Source organism: Amphiura filiformis, chromosome 1 (assembly GCF_039555335.1).
Source record: "Amphiura filiformis chromosome 1, Afil_fr2py, whole genome shotgun sequence".
NCBI lineage: Eukaryota > Metazoa > Echinodermata > Ophiuroidea > Amphilepidida > Amphiuridae > Amphiura > Amphiura filiformis.
This window is the reverse complement of record NC_092628.1, coordinates 48,635,377-48,660,837: the sequence shown is the minus strand read 5'-3', so window position 1 is coordinate 48,660,837 and position 25,461 is coordinate 48,635,377. Positions and strand designations below refer to the sequence as shown.

Here is a 25,461-nt window from a genome sequence, read left to right as displayed (position 1 = left end):
AATTGACATTATTCTAAACTGACATTAAAAGTGCAAAAGAAAATCCAATCAGTGCATATTCAGGGAATATAAAACGGGCGCACTGTTTGCAGGGCGAGAATGCAGTATGCTGATGACGTCTTTCACCTATGGGGTTTTAGGGATGAAGTTTCAGAATTGTGTCAGTGGAATTCAAAATAGCCTTGGAAAAGAAAATAAACATGCAGTAAACATAAAGGCAAGCAGACAGACATATAGACAATCAGGAAAACATAAACATGTCATTTATGTATTTTGTACTAATCAATTTTCATTGCTCTTATTTTTGTAGTTTTCTGTGAGTCTAATTATATTATCTATATATATCTATATATATATCTAAAAGTAAAGATACAATTTTCTTTTGTCACGTATAGATAATATAATTAGACACACAGAAAACTACGAAAATAAGAGCAATGGAAATTGATTAGTACAAAATACATGGTTGCTCAACAGTATTCGCTCCCTGACGAAAATACATATTTTTGCACCTCACAAATAGCTTCAAATTAACCATTACACAGAAGGTAAGAGTGGGACAAGGAAAGAAAAAAACAACGAAACAAATTATTTGAGATATAATTAACAAGAAAACATAACATGTTATACGATAGTTTACCGTCTGCGTCGACTTCATTGATCATGTCTTGTAACTCTGCTTCTGTTGGATTTTGACCCAATGACCTCATCACGGTACCCAATTCTTTGGTTGTGATTGTGCCGTCGCCATCTTTGTCGAATAAAGAGAAGGCCTCTTTGAATTCTGTAAATATAGAGATAACAAATACACAGAGATACCAATGAGAAATGTTTCCATGTAATTATTTAGCGGTAATTTATTGTTTATGAAAATCAAGATTTAGTCCCGGATATTACTCGACGTACATGTACTGTAATTAAAGGAGAATGCTATACAACACATGATTTATTCAGGATGGAAATAATGAAATCGACCTCCCACAACCATAATTTTGAAGTATGATGTAAATATATAAAGCCTTATAGAATACTGTCTCAGGGAAAAGTGGTTAAGTTAGACACAGTTTGTCTTACCAAATCCAACCAAATCAACTTTCAGCTTTAAAATTTTACACTGTCAACTGAAAAAATAGGGAATTTCAACTGATACCAAAATCTCAATTTTGATATAGAAAAAGCTGGAATGAGGCTCCTGATATGACCATCCTCCTCTAAAGTAACTCTTTAATTATGCCGATATATAACTATCATTTTAAAATGTCTATCACATCATTGTCCCACGGCACAAATGCATGGCATCAGTCAATGAATAAATCACACAGGTGGAAATCTCATTCAAAATGTTCATTAGCTCAACATGCTCAATGTATTTCCATTATAGATACAAACGTGATTCAAAAATCGTCTGTAGTCGTCGTATTTGTCTCGAACACGCACGCAAACTAAAAAATGCAGTTTGGTGATTCCAAAACGTTTCTGCTCAATTTTCCTTTATATTCAACTGAACCGAAATGTAAATTCCTATAATTTCACTTATTTTTCCTTTCTTTATCCGTCATATTTTTTAAATATAAACAAAATGTTTTCATACAACAGCTGCAGAAATGCATATTCTTGATTTTTGTATTTATAAGGCTCACTCATCCATCTTGATTGAGCGTTTTCCCATAATCCATTTTCTTCTTTCTACTGCTTCTCAACTTAAGTATATTCAGACGTAATGTCGGCTCGAGTCAGAAAACACTGAGTTGTGATCCCGATTACACCAAAGTTACACCAAGGTACATTGATGTGGAACTACTACATTTAGTACAGTTAATGACAGAAACAACAAATCTAGTAATCTTCGCCCGTGAATCTACGTAGAATCATATCACGAATCACATGACATGCAAATATGTGATTTTGTAGACATCTCATGTGTGAACATCTTCCTATACTCCCTACACAACCTAACACAACAAACAACATTTTTAACACAAGATGTCGTACTCCAGAGACCAGAATAACCAGCATTCCATGTTATTACCAGCTATTTATTTAATTCTAAATCCCGATAAAAAATATTACTTTGCCAAACAACTTGATATTCCCAAAATCTCTAGATTTTGGACACGACTTTAATACCTTTTATGACCCAACCTTGCCAACGGCATCACATTGATCTTTTTTGGCACATTCCATTTTCTAACCAGGAAATTACCATACCATCCGTCGTAAATCTCAGCAATTAATTAAAATTCTTGATATGAATAAAACGCTTATGATATGTGAGAAGAAAAATGAGATAGAAAGGACATATGCAAACAGTGCAATCAGTCATATTGTGAATCATTACCCCTACAAGCTCCCCTAAATTGACAGTCACTACTGTTTATTTATTTCTTCTGTTTGTTCTTGAAAATATAAGAATATTACTTTAAGATACATTGATTGTATAAGCTTTTATATGTAAAGAAATTCGTTGATTGATTTTTCATTTACTCTTTAAGTCCCATGAGGCAATTGCACACATTACACATCTGTCTTTGTATTTATGTTTTTAAATCAGTTCAAAGAAAAAAACAAACATCATCTCGACTTTGCCCGAACATAATCTGCAATATATTTCAAGTTTTTCATTATCCATTATTACCATTTAATATACAGAGGACAGAAAAGCATCATCCGCTTGGCCTTCACCTCGTACTTTTCTATACGTTATTATGAAATGATTACGTAAAAAATAACCCAAATCAAATTCCAAAGAGAGATACTAACAATGACCTTATAAGAATTAATGTTCTAAAAATATATTGCAATCGTCACTGTCCTGATGATAAAAATGTACTTTTCCCCTTTTAGGTCTAAATAAGCTTAATTCAAGCGTTTGCTCGCGCTCCAATCTGCAGTCTCATGGGAGCCTATTAACGAGTCTCTTTCAACATTAAATCCAATAATTTGCCGTATTGCGTAAAATGATTCAGACTGCAAAATACTGCTAATTAAATAATCTTCGTCCTCTTTGCATAGAGCGAAGTTTGGTTCACTGTGTTCTCCTGATTGAACGTAGTTTAATTATTTATCATACGTTATTGCAATAATATATTATTAGGGAATTTAAGTGTATTTTGTGCGGTATACGTATAGATCAAGACTGAGTACTGCATTACTTTAATTTTTTCTAACATTATATTAATCTCTGTTAATAAAAAAAGTAATAAATAATTAGAATAAATTAGAATAACGAAAGAAATCCATGCATTAACTGATTTTCAAATATGTGAACATGTACGAGTAGATATCGACCTGAACAATGTTAGGAAAATAACACTGGTCAACACCACTTCCATGGGCCAAATATTGGCTGTACCTTAACATTGATTTCATTGATCTCCTTCCCTAGGTACTCGCGATAGTCGTTATGTATATGCATATAGAGATCTAAAGATGTCTGATGCTTTACACACCGACAAAGTAGTCGGGAATTTGTGTTTCGTTGATAGATGTAGAGACCTTAAGAGATATGGATTTAGAGATGGCGTTGGATATGATGATAGCGGTTGAGATGGTGATGGCGATGACGTAGGAAATGGAGATGGAGGTAGAGATGGAGATGGCGTTGGAGATGGAGAATGGAGAAGGCGTTCGAACGATGGCAATGGAGATGGAGATAGAGATTGGGATGGAGATGCCCGTGGAGATAGAGGGAGAGATTTAGAATGGAGATGGCGTTGGAGATGGAGATGGAGATAGAGATGGAGATGGAGAATGAAGATGGCGGTGGAGATGGCGATGGAGATGGAGATGGGGATTGGGATGGAGATGCCCGTGGAGATGGAGGTACAGATTTAGAATGGAGATGGCGTTGGAGATGGAGAATGGAGATAGCGTTCGAGAGATGGCGATGGAGATGGCGATGGAGATGCCAATGGAGATGGAGAATGGAGATGGATATTCAAATACAGATCATAGTAGCACTGAACTAATTAAACGAATTAAAATTAAAGGAAATCTTTTGAAATAGGCATATTTTACAAAAAAATCGTGCAATATCATATTTGCTTTAGCTATTGGCAAATGATATTGTTGTAACCATTCAAAACGCTGAACGGGATGAAGCCCATAGGATGAATAGGGTCAATATTTAAGAGTTGTCGGTGTGTACACAAATAAAACATGACAGATAAACCCATTAGACATTTGCAGATTTATCGTCAAATCACATTTTGACATTTACAATCGTGGTAAACATGAATGTGTTAAAGCAAAGAACACATTTTATAGCAACTCGTTGGACTTGACCTCTAGAATTAAGTTAAATTAAAAAAACCAATATAAATAGAGATTAATAATCAATAAACAGATGAATTTAAATGTATTCTTCGATAGATAAAATAAATAAATAAATAAATAAATAAATAAATAAATAAATAAATAAATAAATAGGTAAAAATAAATGAATAAATAAATAATAAATAAATAAAAAGTAATTTAATAAAATAATTAAATAAATAGGTAAAAATCAATGAATAAATAAATAAATAAATAATAAATAAATAAAAAGTAATTAAATAAAGTAATTTTAATTTAAAAATAATTAATAATAAATATATAAAAGTGAGATTTTTGTTTTAGTTTTCAAGCACGTCTAAAAGGAATATGTGGCCAGGTACAGACACTGTGTATTAAATCCTTGCTTCACACCCCAACTATGGATTTTATTGATGTATTTTTAGGTTGTTGACATTATGTAAGTGCAGTTGCATACATTACAACACCTTCTGCACTGCAGCAGTAACTCATCTACCTATCCAAAGGGTCAAGCCTATTATATAGGTTTATGGTTGAAGATTGGGTGTCGTTCCGGACAATAACGTGATAAGGAGATCTGTGAATGTCCGTCCTATTACCAAAACGATTATTATATGTGTTCTTTTTAAAACAAAAAGTGAAAATAAACATTTCAGAATTTAATATGCAAAATTGTATATAATCTGAAGCTATATAAGGAATAAATTACACTTCGTAACATACGTTCCGATATTTCAATATTGTACCGATTTGGCGTTGGCAAATATGCCATATGTACACTATTTTGGTCTTCAATTGCCAGTGTGTGGCATATAATCCAATATGGCGGATTCCCCAAAGCGAATGAGTCCAACCTCTGTAGTCTAAGACACCATTAATACATCTGATTTATTTTTTCTGATTAGACAATGGAAACCCCTTCACTAATTTGGGACATTGCTTCCCTCTGGACTATACGTAAGCAGAATACTTGTTTGTTTGTTTGTTTGTTTGTTTACATGCAATCTCAGAAAATATTCGGTCGAGCACTTGCTCAAATTCGCATGTTCTTCTTGCCTCAATGTTTCTCGACATATCCCCTCCCCTTTCCCCGTCAATCAATGTTGGGAGAACATAATTTTTGTTGACGAGTATATTGTGCATTCCAACATTGGACGGGGTAGAGGGGGAGGGGGCATTTCCAAAAAGGTCTTTAAAGGGGTCGAACTATATTTACTGAGATTGTGGGTTGGTCCATAAGGGACATTAAGCTTCATCATGATCATAAGTCCATCATGATCATACAACAAGAAACGCCCTTTCTGTGAAACTACAGTACAAACAGAAATGTGATTGTTCTCTTTTAAATATAAATATTTAAGTAACACAGTAATTTTCTTGAAACTGTAATCTGAGCTTTTGCCCGATTAATTCATAAAATTGACCATTACACACTTTAAACGCCTTTCACTGTGGTCACCTTTATATATACGGTAAATGTAACTATTTTGGATTGTTTAGGTAATGGAATGGTATTCACTTCATGTTAACATTATATAGTATGAAGAGGACTATTTTAAATAATGAACAATCTTTTTATTTCATTGGTATTAAAGCACTAATTGAAAATAATAACACGCTTTTCTACATGTAATGCATAAAGAACCAATATTGCGTCAAAATTTTAGTTGAACTTGATATGGCTTTATGCTGCTCAAAGTTCTTGTTTACAGTACCGGACCTTGTTTGACGTTGGGTACTTGTATATTTGCCCTAAAACTAGAAATTTAATAAAACTTTGTGGGCATTAAGCGATCCCGAGTTCCCTATTCAGTGTTCCTTCTGACGAGTATAACCATAGCCCTGGTAAATTATGCATTAATTTGATCGTTCGAGAAATGGGAAAAGAAAGGCGTGTGCCACTCATAATCCCTATGGCTACGAGTGCTTTGTCAATTTGCATACAGAATGTATAAATCTAACAAAGAAAACAAAAACATTGAGAATTCAATGTTTGAATTTCAATACCGAGATAATATAAATTGGAATAGCAGCAGAACAAACTGGTTTCTTAGTCCATGCATTTGATGTACTATTTTTGTCGGATACCAAATTTAACTTTTTTTCAACACTCTAAATCCAATGTTTTCCAAATGAATGTTCAACTTTGTTTCGTTCCTAAGACTTGGCTTTACACCTAATAATTTGAATAATAATTACAAATTAATAATTAAAAATTAAGTGTCAGTCAGTCAATTATTGACCAGCATTTATAATTCAATATTTACCCGTACCTAACTGATACATTGAATAATAATGATTTCTGAAGGTACATCATATCCGTTGACCTTTCCTATACACCTGCCCAATGCCTTGTCCATGGAGTATGATAAATACTTATCTATTTATTTGGAATATTTTGTGAATACAAGGGGCAACAACGTATTAAAAAAAATGGTTGAAATCTGCTCCAATATGAAAAAGTGTTTCAAATCGTTGATTTATTTGCAGTATAAGTTACTCGCCACACATTTTTGCTATTATTACAGGGCAGGTGTAAATTGATGACAAATTAAGTGTGTAGATGATTTTGAACGCAAATTTGTTGCAGACCATCAATATTCTGCGATTTAATGGTGATGAATATGATGATGATGACAGTGATGACAATTATGGTGATGATGAGGAGGTAGGATGTGGAGGAGGATCAGGAAGATCGGGTCGGGGGAAGATGTGGAGGAGGAGCATGAGTAGGAGGACCACCAGCAGGAGCAGGATGTGGAGGAAAATGAGAGGATCTAGGAGGAGGAGCAGGAGGAAAGGGGAAGGAGGAGGGGAGCTAGTAGAGAAGGGGGATAGAGGAGAAGGAGGAGGAGATATTGAGGAAAAATGATTCATTGAAACGAACAATGATTATAGTTACGACTGGGAAGATGTCACATTAAATTAGTCCCAATACCAATATAATATAACCAGAATTACTACTAACAGATGCTAGTTCTCCAGTTTCATACATGATTATAAGCGATCTTTGTGTTTTTGGTTTTCCAAGCCAGTAATACAAAACATGAAATATTGTTCCTAGTATCATTATCGAAACACAGACAACTCTAATAGTGTATGCAATATTCATAATAACATCAAGGAAGCAGCGAGTGAGCATTGCAAGGCATATTCTCAACGTCCCGGGTGGCACATAGACATAGGATAATAAAATGCTCTCCAACCACACACTGAAAAATGATATGATTTCAGTTTAATGACGTCATTATATATTTCTGGAACAGAATCCCTATTTTGTTTAGTGTGGTGCATGTACTTAATGCAATATATTTTTCATGCATGAATTTTTTACTAACCCATTGAAGAATACAGAATAATATTGAAGTGCTGCTTATTTCTATTCCTATATAAATGTGCATACTCCCTTCTGCTGCCGGAAAACAACCTGGTAAATATACTACCACTTAGAAATTGGTGCATCTAAATGTTTGTTCTGCTTATAAGGTAATTGGCGAAATGTATTCAGTTTTTGTTACTGCGCGCATCCGACAATTTAGTCCCAACTTACGTTCTCGTAATTTCAAGTAAGCGTGCGCCAGTCATGCATTATGTAACGCACAGGATATGTAGTACATGTAGTATAAAGAAATAAACACATGATCATGCAACATAATAACATTAATTTTAAATTAAATTGGCATAATGCGTCTATGGCAACTAATGTAAAACAATGTATCACTCCGTTTAAAGAAACACAGTAAACGTCATTTAAGCAAGATTTGAATTACCAAAACAAATACACAGAGAGAACTGTTGTAGCCTTTTCATAATGAGATGTGCGTGTCACAACATGTGTTGGGCGCATATAATACAAGTATTTGATAGCATTTAATCGATTCATTAATTAAGTCATGGTATGTGAATAAGTAAGCATGGATGTAGTTATATAATTGTTGATTAACCTAATTGCTTTTTCTTACCTATCCCTGTTTAAATAATGTCTATAGAATTTTTAAAAGATTTAAAAATCATTCATCTTGTTAGACGGGTTAGATTCCCAATCTGCATGTGGACAATCCAATTTTAAACCTCAATATATACCTAGCAATCGGTTTCTACTGTTTATTTATTCACATATTCCTTCGAATGTATGCCAGCTGCAAATGTTGAAGATCAAACTCTCTGTATTAGGAATAAGCTCGTGGCACTCATTCGCCGATTATATTTGCTATATTGATAACCGGTTCTGTAAAGATTTTCTGATCAGAAAAAAAAAGAAGTTCAAACCACACATGTACTGAAGAGACCCCGCAAACATGCGCAAACCTTATAGACCTAAATTTACCATCAAATCCGGCCTAATCATCAGGACATACCCAGCGAACCGTTAACTTATTCTGTACCTAATCAGGGTACCAATTTAACTAAAAGCATTTCTATGGCTTTTTGTGATCTTCTGAGGTAGGTGGCAGACCTTGGATGGACGTCCACCATTGGTTGTGTGAGTCTATTGGTTTATCGGAATATATCAAGAAAACGCCCACGTTTGATGGGTCTTATACCAACTCACCCAGCTCCACCCCATCCGTGTCCCCCACCCACCCATTCACCCACGTAAATAAATATATCACCCCGGTCACAAACTTAGACAAGGGGTCGCAACTTAATACCGAAGGTTTATTAAGTTCAGAATTCGGAAATCTGCATCTCACAACGAATACATGATATTTCCGAAACTATAAACCTCAATACAATGAGGCTGGAATCACCAATCACTCACGTGCGTTTTACATACACGTGTATTAGTCCGGTATCTACGGGAATTTAATGATGATCCCCCACAGGACTCTACTAAACCAACTTTTTTAGAATCTGGTTAACAAGCACACCATATTAGTCCTCTAATTGCAAGGATTCAGAAAAAGTATAGTTTGACCTACCTGCGACATACCGTTCTTGAGTTATAAGCAAAAGGTCTTTTTTGGGGGGGGGGGAGGGGGTCAGATTTTTTGGCCACATAGGGGCCAAATATTTAAAGTGTTCCGATTCGAGCAACTTTGTAATTTGACCTCTGTGTTGACCTTTAATCTTGAATATGGCCGGAGTGCCGGGAATTATTTTTTGTTAACATCTTGAATGTGTTATTGGACCATATAAGGAATCTTAAAAATTGGTTTGATAGAGTCCGGGGGTCATCATTAAATACCCGTAGATGCCGGACTATATAAAGTGCTTTTACTACTTTTACTACCCCCTATACTACCGAAGCTAAACGATTTCAAATAATATATAAATTACAAATGAATGAGGCACAAGATTGCGTAAATTTTATTTGCCCTTTCTTTAAACTTTATATTAAAAAAATACCATGAACATAATATTTTCCTGCGTATGCTGCTCCTGCTCACAGATCGTACGTGTTTACAGTGCCTGGCCTATCCGCAATGATCTATCCATACCTTGTTTGACTTTGTATTCTTGTATTATTTGCCCTAAAACTTGAAATTTAAATAATACTTGATGGGCATTAATGGGTCCCGAGCTCCCTATTCCGTGTTCCTTATAACGAGTATAACTATAGCCCTTATAAATTATGCATTAATTTGATCGTGCGGGAAATGGGAAAAGAAAGGCGGGTGCCACTCATAATCTCTATGGCCAGGAACGGATTGTCAATTTGCATGCAGAATGTGCAAACCCAACAAAGAAAAGAACACAAAACCAAAAACATAAAACAAGATTTTATGTTTGAATTTCAAGATGATTTCTCAGTTCGGACACCAAATGTAACCTTTAAATGACACTTGAAAGTTATTGTTTTTGTTAAACTACGGTTTGTCTAATTGTTTAAAGACTTAAAAAATACACACCAATGTTCATCTTTTACGCACTAATTTGCAGAACTAGTAAGAAATTAATAAGAAATTAATTATGAAATACGAGTGTCGGACAGTCAATTGACCAGCATGTATTATTCAATATTTTTTTCTCTACCTAATTGACACATTACAAGAATACTGATTCGGGTCTGATCGCATCCGTTGACCTTTCCCATCAGCTTGTTCTATGCCTTGCCTTGGGTGTATTTTAAAATGCATGATAATACTCATCTATTTATCTGGAATATTTTGCGAGTACTAAGGGGCGAAAACATGTTTAAATAGCCTTGTTTAAAATCTGCCAGGAACGATTCTGAGTTATTAAGAGTCTGCCAAATGCTATAGGGTGTATAGTGAATATATAACAAATTATAAAATAAATAAATTATTTGCTGGTTCATATCGCGAGGAATCGTAATAAGCTAGGAAAATTAGAAAAAGGTCAAACAAATTGCTACCTAATTTTTGTTTCCAAAAAAGTCTCGAAAAAATGGTCATCGTATTTCATACAGCACTTGTGTCAAATTTCAAAATTGCTCGTAACTTGTTGAAACCAAGTCAAATGAATTAATAATGATTAAGAAAATTATATTTACTCGCCACATAATGCGATTCGAAGAAGATGATGATGAGAAGGAGGAGGAGGATTAATAAGAGGAGAAGCAACAGCAACAGCAGGAGGCATTGAGGATTGGTGGCAAGGAGGAGTAGAAGAAAGAGCAGGGAGGAGGAGAAGGAAGGAGGAAGAAGGAGGCGGAGGTAAAGGAGAAAGGCTCGAGGAGGAAAATAATGCAGCGAGACGAATAGTGAAGATTACATTTGCCAACCAGGAAGATGTCATACTAAATTTGCTCCAATACCAAATGTATAACCAGAATTACTATATAGTAACAGATGCTAGTTCTCCAATTTCCTATATGATTAGAAATGATCTTTGTGTTTTTGGTTTTCCAAGCCAGTAATGCAAAACATGAAATATTGTTCCTAGTATCATTATCGAAACACAGACAACTCTAATAGCGTATGCAATATTCATAATAACATCAACGAAGCAGCGAGTGAGCATTGCAAGGCATATTCTCAACGTCCCGGGTGGCACATAGACATAGGATAATAAAATGCTTTCCAACCACACACTGAAAAACGATATGATTTCAGTTTAATGACGTCATTATATATTTCTAGCTTAGAAGCACTATTTTGTTATGGTGCATGTACTTAGAGCAATATATTTTTCTTGCACGACTTTTCTACTAACCCATTGAAGAATGCAAAATAATATTGAAGTGCTGATTATTTCTATTCCTTCATAGATGTGCATACACTCCCTTCTGCTATTGGAAAAACAACCTGGTGAATATACTACTCCTAAGGAATTGGTGTATCTGATATTTGATATGGGATACTATTAGTTCGGTATTTTAAATCGCCTTTGTTTGTACCGTTTCATTATACACAGAGTATACTGAAATAAACACATGCTCATGCAACTTCTTAACATTATTTTGTTTAAATATCAAAATGGTACATTAAGAGCTAGCATCAACTAAGGTAAAACACTGTATCATTCCGTCTAAAAGAATACAGAATACGTCCTTCTGGCGTCACAAATCCATTTCGTCAAGTATACCATAACCTAATCCCACATCTGCGTTTCTTTGTGCAGGAGCAAGATTTGAGTTACCAAAACAAATACACAGAGAGAACTGTTTTAGCCTTTTCATGATGAGATGTGCGTGTCACAACATGTGTTGGGCGCCTATAATACAAGTATTTGATAGCATTTAATCGATTCATTAATTAAGTCATAGTATGTAAGGGAATAAGCAATCACGGATGTAGTTATATAAACGTTGATTAACCTGACTGATTTTTTATACTCGTCCATGTCTAATTGATGTCTATAGAATTTTAATCTTTCATCTCTTTTCAGATGGATTTGATTCACAATATGTGTGTCGACAATCCAACATGTCCGATTCTAAACCTCTATACATACATGTCTAGCAATCGGTTTCTACTGCCTATCTGTTCACATATCTCTTCGAATGCATACACTCTAATTTCGTACTATTCAGTATTTTAAAAAGATTCATTGCTCATTTAAATATTTGATCCCGCAACTGTTTGTTTTGATGAGATTTTGAGGGGTATTCAAAAAAAGTCAAGAAATGTGTTATGGTAGCTCCCTAAAGCGCCACAAATGATTGTATTTGCAATTTTGGTCAATATTATAATGACATCCAAGCCCCACGGCCCTAAAATATTACAATGATACAATATGTTTGTGATAAAAATTATGAACCCTCGTATATTTGGAAACCCCCTCTTCCAACGAAATATGCCTCCTCCATAGTTATGAGTCCTATGGTTAATTCGGAACTATAAACCTCGAAATAATGAGGCTAGAATCATCAAACTTAGCCCACAATGATGGGGTGCTCATACTTGTGTTTAGAGTGCTTTTACCGCTTCCCGGAAGCTCGTAGTAAACGTGGTCTTATAATATCTTTCTCTATGGCCATGCTCCCTTTTCTCTCTGTTTCTCTTTATTATAATGTCCCACACGGGTTTAACATGGCAGCAATACATCATTTCTCCTTGTTGTTGTTGCAATCATTATGTGCTATAAATCATGATAATGTGACATGAACAGTTAACACTATTACCGCTTCTGCAGTGGCGAAGTTGTAGCTAAATTTGAACCATCTAATATTTTAAAAGACATCTGAATAAACCAATTGACCCAGAACTGACGCTGTAAGTCTATTTGAAATTTTGTTATTGATACGCAAAAATATTCTTACTTAAATCAAATTTTAATGGATTTCAAAGAATATATAAGTTTACATTGAAATCTAGAATATTCACATTTCATGGATAATGAACTTTCCTTTTTACGATTACCATAATCGATTTCATACAGCCTTTTTTATGATTACCATAATCGATTTCATACAGCCTATACACCTATCCGACTTCGCCATTACTGCGGTGTCCCCGATGTAAAACTGCGGTGTCCCGAGATCGGGGGTTCCATCCATTATTTATTTTGTGCTATATAGTATTGTACCCGGGAATTGTACACAACAGTGATATTCAATACACAATCATGCGTATTGAATTACGAATTAAATCTCCCGCTCTGGTACATCTGTGTTGCCGTCAATAGAGGGCCAAATACAGTAAACGCTTCTCGGATTGGTGTATAGCTAGCATAGTACTTTGTAACTTGTTCTCAATGAGCAATGCTAATGCTTAATAAAAAAGGGAGAAAATAAAAACATATTAACACCTAAACAGTATTTGAATGGAAAATAGTAAAAAATATGAGTCAATAGTATAATGACATTTAAGCCCCGTGACGTGACATGACAGTATAAGTAACGCAGCCTAAAATATTGTAATGATCCAATATGTTTGTGATAAAAATTATGAACCCTTGTATATTTGGAAACCCCCTCTTCCAACGAAAAATGCCTTCTCCATAGTTATAGGTCATGTGGCTACTTCGGAACTATAAACCTCGAAATAATGAGGCTAGAATCACCAAACTTAGCCCACAATGATGGGGTGCTCATACTTGTGTTTAGAGTGTTTTTACCGCTTCCCGGAAGCTCGTAGTAAACGTGGTCTTATAATATCTTTCTCTATCGTCATGCTCCCCTTTCTCTGTTTCTCTTTATTATAATGTCCCACACGGAAATAATGAGGCTAGAATCACCAAACTTAGCCCACAATGAGGGTGTGTTCATACTTGTGTTTAGAGTGCTTTTTCCACTTCCCGGAAGCCCGCTGCATATAAACGTGGTCTTATAAGATCTCTCTCTATCGCACGCCATGCTCCCCTTTCTCTGTTTCTCTTTATTATAATATCCCACACGGGTTTAACATGGCAGCAATATAACGTTTCTCCGTGTTGTTGTTGTTGCAATCATATGTGCTATAAATCATGATAATGTGCCTTGAACAGTTAACACTATTACCGCTTCTACAGTGGCGAAGTTGTAGATGTAGCTAAATTTGAACCATCCTTGCCATTTCAAGCTGCTAATATATTAAAGAGACATCTGAATAAACCAATTGACCCAGAACTGACGCTGTAAGTCTATTTGAAATTTTGTTATTGATACGCAAAAATATTCTTACTTTAATGAAATTTTAATAGATTTCAAAGAATATATAAGTTTTAATAGATTTCAAAGAATATATAAGTTTACATTAAAATCTAGAATATTCACATTTCATGAATAATGAACTTTTTTTGATAATGATTTCATACAGCTCAGCAGACTACTTTGCAACTTGTTCTTAATTAGCAATGCTAATGCTTTATAAAAAACCAAAAAAAAACCATAATAACACCTAAACAGTATTTAAATGGAAACTAGTAAAAAATATGAATATACATTTTTCATGCTCACAATTTCACATTTATGAATTTCTCGCTTATGATAAGTTAAAGCTATAATGATTTCGGTCAAATTTTTGTTTTGTTATTCTTTGACAAAAAAGATTACATAATTATTAATAACAACTGTCAAGGAGGGTTTCTGATCATTTAAAGCCGAAATAATGAAGTAAAACTAGGACAACCAATAGCTGCTTAACTGTGTAGCTGTATGGGGGGAATTGGGAAATAAAAAACCGGGGATCCCCGATTTTAATCAAAAACTCTTAAATTTGACTGTACGTAAAAGCACTTCAGGCTTAGTCTTTCACATGGCAATTAAGTACACCATTGGGTATTACAATCGTGTAAAAAGTAGAAGTTCGAAAAAAAATGAGGGTTTCCTTGTGAGCAAAGCACACATTATTGCTTTAACCACAATGTCGCAAATATTTGTCTGTGTTAACTTGAGCACTACCTGTAACATTGCCTTTGATTGGTCAATTACATGATATCTTCACTTTAATCAACAATCAGAATGGAGCTTTGCAAAAAAAAAAATCACCCCAATCTTTTTGTGTGGTGAAATTATTCTAATATTGTTGCTGATTGGTCCAATTAATAATGAAAACTTCTTTTTGACCAATCGGTAGGTAGTTCTCATGGGGTTAAGATGACCTCGTTATGCATACGAATTATATTATACATTTAATACTTGGCTCTGTACTATCGATATATGATTGTTGTTTTATTAAATAATCAGTCTCAGTACCGGTTTAATTAAATGGAATCAAAATGCAATCTCACATACGGCTATTCTAGTTGAAATACACCCCCCCCCCCCTATTGAAGACATGACCTTAATCTTCCACACTGGGAGTGTGAATTTCAAATGGGGTTACCTGAATTGGTGGTTCCACACCCATTTGCACCCTCTGCGTGGGCGATTAGGGTCATGTCTTCCATAAGGGGGGGTATGGATTTCAACAGGAATGGCACATATTCAACCTTATCATGCTTATTATCAAATGGTATAAATAAACAATATACATATATTATATTAAACACTAGAAGAAATGTAGCTATTTTCAAGAATATTAAATTCCGTGTGTAAGCATGACAACTGTTTGTTATTTTTCATATTTGCGTGCACCATTCTAAAAATCTTGTGTGTTTATATGTGAAATGTGATGCCTTTTATTTTTCCTGATAGACATTTAATAAGTCGATATTTTGGGAATGATATTCATTCTTATGTTGTTTTAAAGACCATGTTATTATGGACGCCTTCATGTCCATTATATTACACAACCAGATTCCTACTGCTGCTCAGCTACTTCATTGGTACTCTAGAGTACCTGTGTGGGTACTCTCGAGTACACAACACACGCAGAAGCATACGTGGAGTACACACATGGGTACTGGATTGGTACTGCACTGGTACAATAGAGTAGTCACAAAGTAGCTGGACAGCAGTGGGGTCGGCCCCGGGGGTCGGCAGCAATAGGATTCTGGTAAAGATATGGGAGGGGTTCAATGGTTGATTGCTCCTCATTGAGAATAGGCAATTAAACCAACAGACAGACAGACAGACAAACATACCTGCAATTTGCTCTTCTGTTAGTTGATCAGCCTGAAATAAATCAAACAAAATATAAAATATATTATTTTGATAATAACCAATAATATATTGTAAACTATACCACTAAAAGTCAGTATAATCCGAGAGTAGTGTAAATGATACTTATCTGCTATTTTTACATCTTACGCGCTCACAGGATAATGACAGAATATAACACATGATATGAAATAATGATGTACATTAGAAAAAAATGTCAAAGATTGCTTGTCTACAATGTACTTTTTGCGCGGAATGATATTTAATATCAGTGCATGTAAAATTTGTACAATAAGAAAATTCACACTCTCTTCTGTCGCAGGCAAATTACGATGTCATGTAAAAATAACAAATGTATATATCTATCACGAGTGTCAATTTGCAATCAAAATTTTTTTCATAAACAAACTGGCGGAATATAGTCTTTCATTTTCTTGTTTTTCGCAGCAAAACATCTTCAGTTGATACACGACAACATCCCAGTGTTCTTGAATGCATATTAATATTAATAGCGCAATATGGTTTAAGGAATTGTTGTTTGCTTGTCGCAGCTAAAGTAAAAAAGAAAATATGAGATTGTCTCATGGAATATTCTCTATATAAATATCGTTTTGTGTTAAAAGTGATACAATATAGTGTCACATTGTTTTTCTCTCTCTCCTTTTCATTTTCTTATTTGTGCAAATCAAGCGCACAGTACTACCCGCCTATTTTGTGCGCTATTCCCTTGAATCATTCACTCTTCTCATGTTTCTCACAGCCCCAGGATACATCATAGAATTGCACCCTGCATTCTAAATCGCGTCGTGTGCGCAGTTTTGCCAATACTACGGTTTACCAGCCGTTTTAGATACTCCTTGATATTTTTGCTAAGCTTTAAAAGAATTTTAAAACTCACAGAAACGAGGTAATCAAATAGGGAAAAAACCCTCTTTGCCGGTGGCAGACACCACACGGTTACAATTTTATTTTGGTACAAATATTCAATAGTTATAGGTAAAAGTTGGGCGCTTTACCATTGCCAGATACCGGATTTTGGTGACGTTTTAGGCAACACTTCATATTAACCTCTGTCTGAGCGAATATAAATTAGACCATTATTCTTTTTAATTCTATATTTCTATTCACGCGAGCACATACTGAAGACCATACAAAAAGGCCATGACAAATTAAGAATTGATTATAAATTATGATTGCATTTATGACGATGATACGTACTTTTTAAAACATCGGACTATGCATGCAGTGCGGGATGTAGTGCTATGTATTCTACCCAATCACAAATATTCAATGGAATTTGAGCTATTTTCCTTGAAAAAAATCAATGCTCATTTGATAATATTTGTATCAAAACACCCGGACGTTTGTCGTCTTTCTAGGTATAGGATTTCATACGGACTAATTTGATTAGCTACTTTATATCTCTTCAAAGTGATAATTCGGCATATTCTTCAGAATTAGTGCAATGACCAAAGTGGGGCATTTTCAAAAATTCCTCTCATGTGTTGTTTAAAGAACCACTAAACCAGTTGGAGAACCATGAGTATAATGTATACTCGTTTCCATATAAATTGTCATGGTCGAAAACATTTCTTCAAGATGTGCTGCATTCGGTTAGCATCTATCAAAAGGTTATTCTATGTGTCTCCTATATCTTTATCCTGAAGGGTGCACATGCTGAATTTGAGCGCATTTAACACAGGATACAAGCCCGATAGGCACCGCATTGTTGGAATAATATTTTCGCTTTTTCATGTCATGTTTTTTCTCCCTACACAATTACATGTAGCTACAGAGCATTATGTAGGAATTATAGTTGCGGTTATGTTACGTTCTGATTTAGTTTTAAATTGATGACATTGTTTTTAGGTATCCTGAAGTAATACCAAAATGACTGAAAGAAAATGATTCGTTTGTTTTGATTTATATGGGGACTGGCATTTCCTTAAGTAACTTGAATGTTTTATGAAAGAAAAACACGAAGACAGTCAAAACTGTTGTGGTTAAGCAATGTTAAAGTAGTATTTTATAGCAATCTGCGTGTTTCTAGCAAAATATCTTATTTAAAAGCGATACTATTAAATTTGATGTTACCTTCCATTCACAAGAAATATAATGTTTAAAATAATTTGGGTTTGGTTAAAAACACTTACATAACCTGTTTACTTTTTTAGTGGCATGTATGTAATTCATATACATCTTTAACTTTACTGATATATCAAATTCTAAATAGCAGAGTTGTAGCTGCAGCTGTGCACGTTGCAATTTTGTACACAATGAAGCTACAATTTACATAATTGCATTAACGCTCTTTTCTTTATAATTATAATTTTATCTAATATCCACCTTATTATCATAATTTTATTGACAAAATAAAGCCACTCGCGTAAGGTTTTGTTTTTAGTCTCGATTTGAAATAAGTGTTTGTTGTAAACAACGTAAATACACCAACAATCACGGTAAACCCGGTTAAATTTCTGGAATGCTGACAAGCACACATCATAAAATACTTTACTCTACTTTTCTCTAGCAGTTGGTAATATATTTTTTGCTTGTGACTTAACTAAACGTGAAGGGGAAATTAACTTAAATTTAAGACGCCTAGCTAATAGCGTACGCTTTCAAGTAGCAAGGGTACGTACTTAGCGGAAACCCGGCAGGGGGTAAAACGACACTACTAGGTCAAAAACCCATTAATGGTTTGCCTCACTGTGAGTTTGCTTTTAATAAGTTTAATGGGTTTCGTTCTACAAAATATTTATATACGGTGATCATTAATTTATGATTATATATTTAACAATTTATTATTGTTCTAAACCAGTTTTTTATTTGCATTAAAAAAATCCAATAAAATAAGCATTAACAAAAATTGCAACAATAAAATCACCGTATCATAAGCAGTTCTTAATGCCATTACAAAACTGTTGCTTTATTTGATTGAAGGAGCGTCCAGGTTTCTAATTATTGTTGTAGCCTATGTATAGTAGTTCCACCAATTCAACTAATATATCCTATATTTCAAGCGTTACACACTCTTGAGATGTTCATCCCATCTATATATCTATCTATATATCTTCATGCCAGCACATATATCATGGTGGCCCGTCAGTATGTGATTAGTATGATAATCTTTCATCCTTTCATCCTGCTATTACAGTATCACCTGTTTATAGTTCTCGCTAAATGGATGACCAGCTCCGTAATACCTTATATTGGTGTCTTCGATAGAATTACCGAATACAACATAACCACGTCGCAGATTTATTATAGTTTATTTATCAATGTCTTATGAACCTGTGCCTGTTTGTTCTTATTATAAATACCATTTCTTCCCGGTCAATATCTGAAGGCCTGTGTAATATACATGTATACTTCGAAAGGCAGGGACTGTCTTCAAAACATCCACATACAGAAGGTTATTATCTTTTATATGCTACAATGCGGGAAAATGTAATATTTCACTTGTTCAGCTTTTTTAAATAGTTTTTTTAAGAGCCACTAGCCGAGTAATAGGAAATTTGATAGAACCGATTTTAATCAAGCACATTTAATCTATTCATGAAGGTAATGATTGATGAATACTATAAGAGTCTTTTTAAGAAGATATTTTCTCTTAACAGCTGGATTGCCACTTGCCTGTAAAGGTTTAAAAATAACACGGATATATTATTATCAGTCGCGATTGCTTTCCCAGACATCGTGGTTTAAATGCGGCGTTTGATCAAATTATGCAATATAATATTCCTGTTGTTGTTTTTGTTGTCTATTTGTTGCTGCTAGTATTGTTCCAATAAAACCTTTTGAAATAATAAGTAAATTGAAGAATGTAGAAAAAGATTACGAAATTATGAATGAAATAACAATATTGTTAAGGGGTACTACACCCTCGATAATTTATGTCTATTTTTGCATTTTCTCAAAAACTAATAACACAGTGGTAACAAAATTATGTATATTATAGGGGCAAGGAATCCAATTACTACACTGGAATTTCAGTGACCCAAGACAAGCGGTTTGTTACTTATGATAAGAAATAAGGTACCGCTAGAATGTACATCGCCCGGGTACATCGTTTCCTATCATATATACTGAACCGCTTGTCTTGAGTCACTGAAATTTCAGTGTAGTAATTGGATTCCTTGCCCCAATAATATACATAACATTTATTACCAGTGTGTTATTATTTTTTGAGAAAATTGCAAAAATAGTCACAAATTTACCACAGGGGTGTAGTAGGCCTACCCCCTTAAGCCCATACGTAAAAAAACGTGAAAAGGGACATTTCTGTGAAAATCATTTAGTGAGTTTTGACTTAAATAAGTTGATTTTCCATTTGCCGGGTGCTCATGAAGAATTTTTATTATTCTTTCACATACATTCATCTCTCTACCTCTCTTTTATCTTTCTGTTTGTATCTATGTCTGTCTCCCTAAAACTCTCTCCCTTTCTCTTCCTCTCTCCCTCTCCCTTTATCTATCTTTGTAGCTATCTGTGTGTGTTTGATAGGAAACGTGTTGAAATACAGAGAGATTATGAAGATTAATAAAAGATATTTTGTGATTTATTGAAGCGAATTATATCTTTAATCACAACAATAGTAACATACTTTCTATAGAATTAGAAAAAAGTGATCACCCTGTGTTCGTTTCAGCACCATTTAATACACGCTACAAAAACAATCACCACTGCAAAATCTCCTCTTTCGAGCAAATTTGAGACATTTCGTTTAATAATTTTGTTTTTGTCCCGGCATGTCTTGCGTGGGTACCAGGTCATAATCTGTCGCCGTAGGATACCTCATAGATTTGATCGTCTCCACACTTTTGAATCTACGTTCAAGTGGATTTACATGGTCAGAAATAGCATTATTTTCCTCGACTCAGTTCGATAACCCATCATGTATACCCGACATGTATATTGCCGGGTGAAATCTTGAAGACGAGTTTCGATACCCGATATTATGTACGACGTCATTCACGTGAGTGTGCAAATTGGGGTTAAGGAACAGCCTCTTTGTATTGGAGTGGATGAGATTCAGACGGGTATGTTTATATAGCATCCATATTTGTGACAACGAAATTTGATCTAGATCTTATTAGCACATAGCGTCCACAAACTGCGAGTTACGCATTATCGTGTTAAAGGTAATCTGGTTTCACTGATCTGAATCACTCTGGATCAAATGAGTCACTAAGGGCACCCTCTAGCCTTTATAGTTACTGTCAATCCAATAAGCACCGGCTTTGCACAAGGTTTAGAATCCCCTACTCTTACTATACTCTTTAGTCAACCGTGGCCGAATTCTAGAATTATTATCGAGATTCTTATTATTATAATGAAGCTTAAGAAGAGGAAATAGAAACAGTGAGCACCCATCGAATAAAACAACTTTATATTAAAAATTATGTGTAATAAAGTAAATATTTAACAAAAATCAAAAAAGGCAATAAAATGTAGTCAAAACCAGAAATTACTGTAATTTGCAATAATAACTAAGATCATGTTTGCGAAAATTCAAAAGTAAGCTGTGCACACAACACTCCCCGTAAAACAAAATAAAACAATGTTCCAATTTTCATGCCAAGGTAGGTTACAATTTATAGTTATTGTGACATTATTTATTTATTTATTTATTTATTTATTTATTTATTTATTTATTTATTTATTTATTTATTTATTTATTTATTTATCAAGTATTATTTTTCAGATGACTGTACTTTGATATAAAATTGGATCGATTGAGCCCATATTTATTGGTCGAGCTATGAGTTTTAAAATATTGGACGAGCGTAGCTGAGTCCAATATTTTAAAACTCATCGCGAGACCAATAAATATTGGGCGTAAAGCATCAATTTTATCATATTATGTGTTGGATCCAATATTTTCACACACTTGGATTCATCAAAACATAATAATGGAATTAAAAGAGCTCAAATCCATTACAGGTGAGCGTATTTATTTATTTATTTATTTATTTATTTATTTATTTATTTATTTATTTATTTATTTATTTATTTATTAAATTTTATTTATTTAATCATTTATTTATGTTTAAGCCATATATTTAAATATATTAATTTGTTGACGTAATTATTTTGGGCTTCCCCCTTTGAATGACGACTTTATAGTCGGTATATATTAATACCCATTATATAATCCGACAACTAAATGCTGTTGCACTCTGCATGAGTAGCTAAGGTATGATAACACTCTACCGTTTTGCCGATACCCCTTCATAATATATGCATATTATATATCTTTGCTATCTGTGTGACATAAATATGATATAAAAAATACGAGTCTCCTCTTTTAGTCTGAATTTCAATGTATAAATGTTATCAGGGTTTATAATCTAGAGTTGTAGACGAATCGATTTGGTATAGGTTTTTCATTTGAGAAAGCTTCACGGCGCAGAAAAAATGCCTTTGGATAGCACACAGCATGCAACTGATTTAATACGTGTACGTATTCTTTTTTGCTTGCTCACAAGACGTGTTCATATATCACAAGTATCTTATCTATGACAATTATAAATAAGCACTGGGCATACTAGTACTTAAATCGAATTACTTTATTTTTAATATGGTGTACGGATATTCAAAAATTTGAAATATGTTATCGCTCAGCAGAACATGACCTTGTCGTATGTTTTAATTTAGGCGGGAAAAGGGTTAAACAAACTGCCTTGGGGTTTTTTATGTGTTGTTGATTTGAGAGCGCATACAAGAACGACACACACACGGATCAATTGGATTACGCCCATGCAATTCAGGAGTATCGCTTATTTAGGTTAAGTGTGTTAAATTCACCATTATCGATTTATTAATTGTTTTATGTTACTGGTGGCGCTGACCCGGTCATCCGATTTAATAGATAAGTCATATTATATCAATACTTTCCGCATAATTAATAATTTTATGTTAAATTAATTTGATTGTTTTTAATAAATGACTGCGCACGTGTACTTTTAATATCGCTGAGATGAAGAGGCCGTAATTTGTCCTAGAAAATGCGGTTCTGGATGAATTTTATTTAACATGAAAGTGTTAAAGGATAGAACAACAACATCTTCTACATCTGTCTCGGGCCGGATCTGTAGACTCCTCTTGTTGGCAGACTTCCTTCATTTTATACGCTGGATAACCAGAACCAGCTAGATTTGTGTAAGCTTACACCATTACCATTTCTTAGCGGACCCATTTTGATGCACATATATACGTAAACAACTTGCTAATATATTTATGTTGATAAATGAATACATTTTATTTTCTATTGTCTATGGGGATGGATTTCTTATTATACACATGATATATTAAATGACAAAGACATGCGAACAGAAACTTAATATTATTATTAATGTAATATCATGATGCTATTTCATTGCTATGCTTGTCCGTGGGTATCCATTCCTGTTTTGTGATATGCCTTTATTACTTGTCCATGCTTGCTACATTAAGCAGTAATAGTAACATACATTTTCATGACCTGCAGATAACGGAATTCTCTGAAATTTAAAAATAATACAAAAATCTTAACTCATTCCATGCCGGTACAAACATCCCCGCAAACATCCCTTGACATGATGAAGAGATATTTATAATTTCAGGCACAAAATGCTTCGTAAGACATCAAACCGTGCTGAATCATATCAATTCGATCATGTTTATCAAAACGAATATACAATAAAAAGCGAAAATGCTAATCTTAGGGTAACGCAAAAGCAATGCCATGTCATGTGGATATGTTATGCGCATACTAATTTCTTGAAAATTAACAGCTGTACTGTACTCTCAGCGCAACTAGCTCCGAGATGAAAATGTAACTCTTACACAGGACAAGCTTACAATATGTTGCCAGCGCAATGTTATTCTACTTAGTTAAGCGCAGATAATTAGCAAATAATAACTCACCATCTCGATATGTGTGTATTGAAGCTGCTGTTAGCGCGGGTAAAATTCCAAAATGCAGTAGAGGATGCTTCAAACCAGTTACGATACACACGTGCTGTGGATGTAAGTAGTTCCCAACTGAAATAGTAGACGAATTTCTAGGATGATGGTGAGCACCGTAACTCATTATCTGGGGCCCATGAGGGAAATAGCAAGAAGAGCAGTACTACGCATGCGCGGTTAGTCATGTGGGGGGTAACCTTAAATGGCTATCCTAAAGGGCAAAGTCATCTTTGCCCTTGTAGTAACCTTTGTATTAGAATTATGTAGAGATGAAAATATAATATTAACTAATATTGTATTCAAGGATGCGGTATAGTGATAAATGTCATTGTATCATCATTGTATATTTATTTTGCATTGGCAGTTTCCCGGATTTTTGATAATGGTCATGGCCCAGTAAATGTTAACTACATTTACCTTTACTACTCTGTTGCTACTGCTATAATATTGTACTACTAACAATACTACTCCTACTACTGAACTACAAAATCTTCCTCCTTATGATAATGCCTTTGATTTTTCGATTAAATACCAGTAGTCTATTAGTGTTTTTGTTTTTTACCACATCACGTCTGCTGCTCCCATATTAAAGAGGAAATATTGTGTCAGTATCTTACTTTTTTTTATTGAAATGTTATACAGCATGTCAATTTAATTACTTCTGGACAAGGCGGGCGTGACCAAAATGACCTTATTGAACCAAGACTGTGCGCAGAATAATACTTCAGGCTATGAGTACATGCAGACTCCCTGCAAATCTAACTCATACCATTGAACGTGATACATTATAAAAACGCGCCAAAGTATCTAGAAAAAGTTTCAAATTAAAGTAAATGATATCATGAATTCTTATAAACATGATAAATGAAATGTTACAAGGTTACCATCACCTTTTCACCAGAACTTTACGAAGCAAAATTCTGAGAAAGGATGATGCGGTGAGATAAATTTATAGTGTAATTACACTTAGGCAGACAGGGTGAAAAGGCGATACTCAAGACAGATGTCACTTATATAAATATATATTAATTTATATTTAATGTAAGTAAAGAAATATAAAGTTAAATAATGGTATCTTTGTCTTACTTAAATCTAAATAACATTTTGGTGTGAAAATGACTTTATGTAGGTCTAGAAGTTACAATATGTATTTAACGGAATTTTATTCAAAGTTTATTTTTGTTGAGTGAGCATGGTAGCAGTAGTATTCAAATCATTATCCAGACTCAGGGCAGATGTATGCATGGAATGTGTGAATGATTGCAGTCTGGTATCTTCGTAAATGCCGCATTGCGCTTTCCCTACTGCATTGTACGGTATGAGACTGCAAACACATCCCACAATGC

At 34.2% G+C, this 25,461-nt stretch overlaps 1 protein-coding gene across 1 annotated transcript in view; it reads right to left on the bottom strand.

Moving 5' to 3' along the window:
• Positions 1 to 24,236, bottom strand: part of LOC140148187 (calmodulin-like) — a 40,849-nt gene extending 16,613 nt beyond the window's left edge. Inside the window, exons 1-3 of the mRNA XM_072170050.1 lie at positions 24,074 to 24,236; positions 16,147 to 16,177; positions 641 to 784 (exon numbers count right to left, since the gene is read on the bottom strand). Of these exons, the coding sequence (XP_072026151.1) occupies positions 641 to 784; positions 16,147 to 16,177; positions 24,074 to 24,076 (178 nt within the window). The 5' untranslated portion in view covers positions 24,077 to 24,236. The remainder of the gene's footprint in view (positions 1 to 640; positions 785 to 16,146; positions 16,178 to 24,073) is intronic.
• Positions 24,237 to 25,461: the final 1,225 nt, after the last annotated feature.